Genomic DNA, 6,963 nt, shown 5'->3' with positions numbered 1-6,963 from the left:
ATATACATGTACGTATCTATTCTTTCTGTATCAATCCCTGAGAACGCACATACAGTATATATAGTATATATATACAAATATATATAGATGATACACAAATCTATATGTAGATATGTGTATATGTATGGCATGTATACATATGCTTGTTCAGGTTTCCAGTATGTTAGAGTACCCCCCCAATTTAGAGCGAGAAAGACTGAGAAAGAAAAGAATTTTTCTTTCTTTCTTTCTTCCAAATTTTTGCTTTTCCTAGCCCTCTCCTTCTGTCTCTCTTCCTCCTTCCCCCCGTCCTTTTTTCCTGACTTCCTTTATTCCTAATTAAGGTGTACATACACCCCTCGTAGCGCACTACTACAACGCACCCTCACCACATCGACGATGCGACACAATTGACGTTCTTCCCCCCTCTTTTTCTTTCCTTTTCCACCATCGAGACCTCGCGATCCCCACGAGGACCTTCGCATGTCTCTTGACTAAAACGCAAAACACCCCCAGAGTGGAAATGAGAGGTTTCATTAATTAATCTCTTCTTCTCTCACATTCTCTTCTTCTCTCACATTCTCTTCTTCTCCTTCCACTCTTGCTCCAGTCCTTGACTAGGTGCTAGCTAAAGAATCTCCTTCCCTTGAGAAAGAGGTGAGACATGACGTATCTCAAGAGCCTAGCCATTTCCTTCCTTCCTTCCTTTATTCATTCTTCTCTTCTTCTTCTTTTCCGGCTTGAGCAGTCTCACTAAAATTCATCGTCAACAACAATGAGGAGTCTTCGCCTTTTTCTTCTTTTTCTTTTTCTTCTTTATGATCGTCAGGATGAGGTACCGAAGATAAAGAAGAAAGCTTTGAAGAGGATGACTTTTCTTCTTCTTCGGTAGGAGTTAACTGCTTTCTTGTTTCGCTTTTTTCTCCTGCCCTGGGGAGCTTCTCCCCCAGGGAAGAAGAAGAAGAGATAGATGGAGATAGCGGGCTCTCCACAGGTTCTTCTCTAGAGAGGAGAACAGGATGATCCACACAAGTAGGAGGAGGAGAATGCGAAGAAGAAGATGAAGACGAAGCAAGAGTAGGCGAAGATGATGAAGAAGAAGCAAGAGTAGGCGAAGAAGAAGAAGAAGTAAGAGGCGAGTAGGGTGTTGCTGAATCTTCTCTTATGTTTCGACTTTGGAGGTTTGTATGGCTCGGTAGAGAAGATAATACATGAAGCTGAATAGCATGGAGTCTCTGGAAAAGAAAGAAAGAAAGAGATAGATGAAACATTAGATTAAAGATAATAGATTCAAGATAGATAGATAGAGGGTAGAGATAGATAGATCAATAGATAGATAGGCAGGCCCGTAACAATTCCAGGAATTTCTTGTCTCGCATTGACGAGAAATGAAGAGAGAGAAAGACAGAGTAAACGTGTACACATTCTCGTGTCACTGCTTCTTTTCTTTCTTTCAGTTAGACTTTAAACCCTCCGGCGAAGAGCCGGTCGCTTCATTTTCTTTTTCGTCCCTAAACAAGAAGAGCCTCAGCTTGGAAAAATCTAGAGCGAAAAGAACAAGCGATACAAAGGAGAGAACAATCCCTTCTTCTTCTTCTTTCTCTTCTTCTCCTCTTATCTTCTCTCTTCTCTAGCGCAGAGAAGGTGACACCCCCATTACTTCCTCCACCTCAGTAAATAGAGGTATGGATGGGCCTATGACGAACTTCTTTCATCGCACTCTTTCTCTCTTTTCAAAAGATCTCTCCCTCTACAAAGACGCAACAAGCTTCTCTATCTCCTGCAGTCTAATGACAGAATTGTATGAATATATGTATGTATGTATGAGTATGTATGTATGACTATGTATGTATGTATGACTGTGTATGTATGTATGACTGTGTATGTATCTTTGATATATCGATCTCTTATCGATGAGAATGGGGATCCTGCGTATGGATAATAGAACAGAAGAATGTACGTTATCCCCCTAGGTGTCTTCTTTCTCCTCAAGACATACCTTAGCAAAGAAACGAAGAAGAAGAAAGCAAAGAGAAAGAAGAAGAATAAGAAATAAAAGGACTATACGCTGATCTTGTGCCAGCTGTTCGTACACCTGAAAAATGAAACAAAGAGAAAGAAATGATAGCGAAGTCCCGTCATTCTTCACTGATACAGGAAATGATAGAAGTCTCTGCAACTCTCTCTCGCTTTCTCTCTCCCAAAGCATAGAAAAAGACATAATATAAAGGCTCTTAGGCACTGCTAGGAAAGAGACTGGCACATACATATATATATATATATGCGTACGTACGTAAGATATGTCTTTCCTACATGTGACTGAGACAGTAAGCTGCGGGGAGAATCTTCTTCTTCTGCTTTTTCTTTTTCTTCTTATCAGTGAGCCAACATCTCATTCTATCCGTGGATTGCATGCATGCGGCGTGTATGTATATAGGGATAAGCAGCTATCCTTTACCAAGGTCTCTCTAGAGATCAAAAAGACGCCCCTGCATGCACAAATGAAAAGGTGAGAAAGAGAAGTCAAAAGAAGAAGAAGAAGTTCCACACTAGACAAAAGACATCCACAGAAAAGCAATTCCCTTCAAAACGTTTCTCTAAGAATGTACACATCTATATTAAAAGTAGACATCCATATAAACATACATACATACAATCTCCTACGTACATATACATATATATGTATATATGTATGGCTCACTACATCTTTTGTAGGGAAGGCTCTTAGGCATGACCACTTGATCTAGCCCTCATATGTAGAGACCTCGAAACATTCGGGTGTCTCACCTCCTCCTCGAAGAAAACCGACGAGATCATGAGAAACCCCAAAGAAGTTAACTCACTCTTCTTTCTTTCTTTCTTTCTTTTCTTCTTTCTTTGACTCGTTCTGTCTTTATCTCTGTCCGTGTCTTTTGTCTATTTACCTGTAGGAGATTGACATCTTGTCGATATTTCATGAGGCGCAAGAAAAGTAAAGCAACGTACACAGGTGCCCTAGGAGCTGAAGGATCAAACTCGAGCGCTCTGTACATACACCGGGGCAAAGAAGAAGATAATTAAAGCGATAAAGATTAAACAAAAAAAACGAAGTAGAGAATTCAACGACCGAAGTTCTAGAGACCCATCAGACGTGGTAGTCCAAATCATTTTCTTTTTCTTCTTCTTATGCTGAGGGGCATCTCTTACAATGATGCTCTCTGTCTTCTTCTCTCTTATAAATATCCCTTCTTCTTCTTCTCCTCCTCTCCCTTTTTCATTCTGTTTCTTACTTCCTTGTTTGACTCGTAAATACGAAAGAAGCAAAAGAAGTGGGCAAACTTTCCCCTAAGAAGAGAAACACTCCTCGCAGACCGACTCCTTTCCTTCCATTCCAACAGCAGCAGCACCAGCATACACACCTACACTACTAATACTAAGGCTACTACTAAGGCTAGTAGTACTACTAGCCATACACTCAAGACTACGACGACTTGCGCCACTCTTGAAACAACAAGGACCCCCTCTATCGCTACTCCTACATCTACTGCTACTGCTACTACCACTATGCTACTGCTGATAGTACTGCTGCTTATCGTATCGAGAGAAGTGACACTCTTCATACTACTAGTAGTACTCGTATTGATACTGTAACGACTACTGCGACTGGTTAAGGATTTGATCGGGGTGTACGTACACCCAAGAAGGGGGAACAGAGAAAAGAGGAAGGAAGTCACTAGGAAGAAAGACAAATGAGAAAATGAGGGAGGACGGATCCGATAGAAAGAATTCTTTCTTTATTTCTCTCTTGCTTTCTTTCTTATCTTACTGATAGAAATGGTGCTCCGCGTAGCTAAGATCCTGCACGAATGAAAGAAAGAGCAAGAAAAGATAGATGAAGATAGAGAGATAGGTTAGAAATAGAATGAAGAGAGATAGATTGAAGATAGGTATACAGATTGAAGTAGGTCGAATGAAGGTAGATAGAAAGTTGCCATGCTATGAAAGAGCGAAGTAGAAGAAAAAGATCATGACGAACTGAGAAAGAAAATAATGAAGAGGGGGACCTCCCAAGATCAATTCAGCGAAACTTTTCTTCTTCTTCTTCCTTTTTGGGCCATTCTCAGTTTCACTCACTCGTCCATTCTTTCTCTCCGCATATCAACGAGAGGAAAAGAAGAAGAAGGCCAAAATGCAAGAAAGCAGAAACAAAGAGACGGGAAAGAAAGGCAAGGGGGTTTATTTATTTATTTATTTATCTCTCTAGTCTATGCATATGCTTCTCACCTGAACGACGCCCAAGCCGTGCATGTACATGAAGCCTAGATTATACGAAGCCTGGCGTGAAAGGAGAGAGAAAAGAAAAAGAAGACAAAGAGAAAAGACCCCACCCTCTTCATTATCTTCTTCTTTTTCCTAATTCCTATCAAAGGGAAAAACGATGAAGGCTGTGCTGCTATTCACCAAAGAAAGCACAAAAAAGAAAAGAAAAGGAAACCTGTCTCTACCCTCTAGTTGTTCTCCTCTTCTATGCTCTCATCTTATCGGGTGGGGTGTATATACAGATGAAGAATTATCTACGACAGTGTTTAAAAGAAGGAGAGAAGATCAGCAAAGGCAAGAAGAAGAAAAGAAAAGAAGCTGAAGAATGAAGAAAAAGAAAGAGAGAGAGACACATACACCAGCAATCCGAGACACCCACCTCGCATGACTGTTGAATGAGAAGAAAACACTTCTATCTCTACTTCTACATCGACTATGTCTCTTCCTCTTTCTCTTCCTTCTCTATCCGTGATTTATCTCTTCTTCTTCTTTCTTTTTTCCCCTTCTATTATTCTCAATGAAGCAGTAGAAGTAGTAGTAGTAGACAAGATCGACAAAGAAGAAGAAGAAGAAAGAAAATCTATCACGTCATGTACGAAGAAATATGTAACTCTCTATGAACCTGCAAGAAGTGCCTCGTGCTCCTTTCTTTCTCGTCTTCTCTCCTTTCTTCTCTCTCCGATCTCCTCCTTCTTCTTCTTCACTCCCTCTTTCTCCTCATTTTCATTCCTCTACCACTATGTAGTTGTTTGAGCTGATCGAAGTTTTCCTTCTCTCCATTCCTTTCTTCCTTTCTCTTCTTCTTCTTCTATTCTTGTCCTTCTTAGGGTTTTTCTCCTCCCTTCTTGCTCTTACTTTCGCTAGGTAGGGTATGATCCACTTAGCACTGCTGTTGCTCCCCATCTCCACTACTGCTCTATAATGACCTACCCACACAGAGAGACAAGGAGCGAAAAGAAGAAGAAGGAGAAAGAGAGAATGTATGAAAGAGAGAAAGAAGACGGAGAGAGTGCGAAACAAGACTGGAGTTTCCACTCTACGCAAGCAAGCAGAAGGGTAGAGAAAATATAAATAAACTTACTGATCCACCTACAGGAACAAACCCCCCCCCACACATACATACACACACTTTCCTTCTCGCGTCGAGTATCCTTTGAAATAGATTAATCATCTTTCATCTATCTATCTTTCATCTATCTATCTATCTATCTTTAATCTATCTATCTAGAATTAGCTATATATGTAGATGTATACTACATGGGTAGGTGTATGCAGGTAGGGCCTAAATGCAGAATATAAAGAGAGAATGAAACAACGAAAAGGACAAGGGAGAAGAAGAAGAAGAAGAAGGAGAAGGAGCAGAAGGTGCTGGCGGCAGTTTTGATCGTTCGTACCTACAGCAGCTTTGGCGTTGGGGATTCGCTTCTCAAAGACGTCGTATGACTGAGACATCCACTCCCCCATATCTCCACCTTACAAAGCAAAGAAAGATAAAAAAGAAGAAGAAAGAAGAAAGAGAAGAAGAAGAAAGAAGAAAAAGGAAACAGACAAACACATTTACCCCATTAGTCAAGAGAAGAAAAGAAGATGTCGACAGAAGAAGAAAGAAGAAGAGAAAAAGAAGATAAAAGAACATAGAAGCGAAATACCAATATGGAAAGAAGAAGAGAAAGTCAGAGCAAAAACGTTCCCGGAGAATCTTGTTAAAAGAAGACTTTCCTCTCTCTTTCTCTTTCTTTCTCGTCTTTCTCTCACTAAACAAGCCAATGACTCGCAAGACACACACGCCTATACATGTATATCTATCTGTATATTTACCTATATACACATGTACGCTGTAGGTATATACATATATGTATATATAGATGCATAGATAGATAGATAGATGTGTGTAGGTGTATATATATGTATGTATGATGTATATCGACAGAGAGAGGAGTTGAAGGAAGTAATGGAGAAAGAAAAGAAAACTCTCGAACTCTTCCGCTGCTATTACGTGGTAGAAGTGTGTCTGCACAAACACCTATGCATGCATACATGCCTACAGATAGATCTCTCTATATACTTCTAGAGTATACATGCCTACAGATAGATCTCTCTATATACTTCTATAGACATCTCTGTATCGCAAGTATTTGTCTGTGTATCCATGTATCTATTTATCTACCTAGATATCGATGAATCTATGTATGTGTAGATGTATGCATAGATCATGAAGACTGATGTGAAGGGTGTGTTCCTTGACAAGCTAGCAGCAAGGAAATTTCTCTCCTTCTTCTTCTTCTTTCTTGAGAAATTCCTTAAGAACGGACCAGAGAAATAGATAGATAGAAAGAGAGAAAGAGATGCTTTTCTTTCTTCATGTAGATTCTTCGTTTATCTTTACCTTCATCATCTACATAGCGTGTGGAGGGATATCTAGCCCGCGTCTCTCTCTGTACACCATAGCCATAATAAGCAAAATCTCCTATACACACATACATACAACGCATGCAAACGCATCTATCCATCTATCTACCTTTACTGTATCTGTGCTTCGTGTATCTATCTGTCTATCTTTGATCTATCTGTAGTCTATCTATCTTTGATCTATCTTCAATCTGTCTATCTATTTTGGAGCAGAGAAGAAGAGAAACACCGGAGAGAGACAAAAAGACAAACGAAGAAAGAAAGAACGAGTGAGAA

General features: G+C 40.0%; 2 protein-coding genes across 2 annotated transcripts; one reads left to right on the top strand and one right to left on the bottom strand.

Annotated features, from left to right (window-relative positions):
• Positions 1-31: 31 nt before the first annotated feature.
• CSUI_004890 (sel1 repeat-containing protein) lies at positions 32-6,957 on the bottom strand. Its single transcript, XM_068065071.1, has 8 exons — positions 6,665-6,957; positions 5,673-5,750; positions 5,134-5,204; positions 4,243-4,293; positions 3,785-3,816; positions 2,904-3,003; positions 1,979-2,074; positions 32-1,214 (listed from the first exon to the last, which is right to left on the bottom strand). The coding sequence occupies exons 1-8, from the start codon at positions 6,786-6,788 to the stop codon at positions 687-689; spliced, it is 1,080 nt and encodes a 359-aa protein (XP_067922952.1). The 5' UTR covers positions 6,789-6,957; the 3' UTR covers positions 32-686.
• Positions 86-3,278, top strand: CSUI_004891 (uncharacterized protein). Its single transcript, XM_068065072.1, has 5 exons — positions 86-636; positions 809-1,107; positions 1,437-1,662; positions 2,417-2,488; positions 2,910-3,278. Exon 1 carries the CDS (start codon positions 88-90, stop codon positions 316-318), a length of 231 nt encoding a protein of 76 aa, XP_067922953.1. The 5' UTR covers positions 86-87; the 3' UTR covers positions 319-636; positions 809-1,107; positions 1,437-1,662; positions 2,417-2,488; positions 2,910-3,278.
• Positions 6,958-6,963: the final 6 nt, after the last annotated feature.

The sequence above is a fragment of the Cystoisospora suis genome, assembly GCF_002600585.1.
Source record: "Cystoisospora suis strain Wien I chromosome Unknown contig_2342, whole genome shotgun sequence".
NCBI lineage: Eukaryota > Apicomplexa > Conoidasida > Eucoccidiorida > Sarcocystidae > Cystoisospora > Cystoisospora suis.
Note: the sequence above shows the minus strand (reverse complement) of the source record. Positions and strands in the feature narration are given on the sequence as shown.

Coding starts and splice junctions, on each gene's coding strand:
- CSUI_004891 (XM_068065072.1), top strand. CDS start 88: ATGATACACAAATCTATATGTAGATATGTGTATATGTATGGCATGTAT.
- CSUI_004890 (XM_068065071.1), bottom strand. CDS start 6,788: ATGGATAGATGCGTTTGCATGCGTTGTATGTATGTGTGTATAGGAGAT. Junction 5,205..5,672: donor CAACGCCAAAGCTGCTGTAG/GTACGAACGATC, acceptor CTGTGTGGGTAG/GTCATTATAGAGCAGTAGTG. Junction 3,817..4,242: donor ACGGCTTGGGCGTCGTTCAG/GTGAGAAGCATA, acceptor TCATTCGTGCAG/GATCTTAGCTACGCGGAGCA.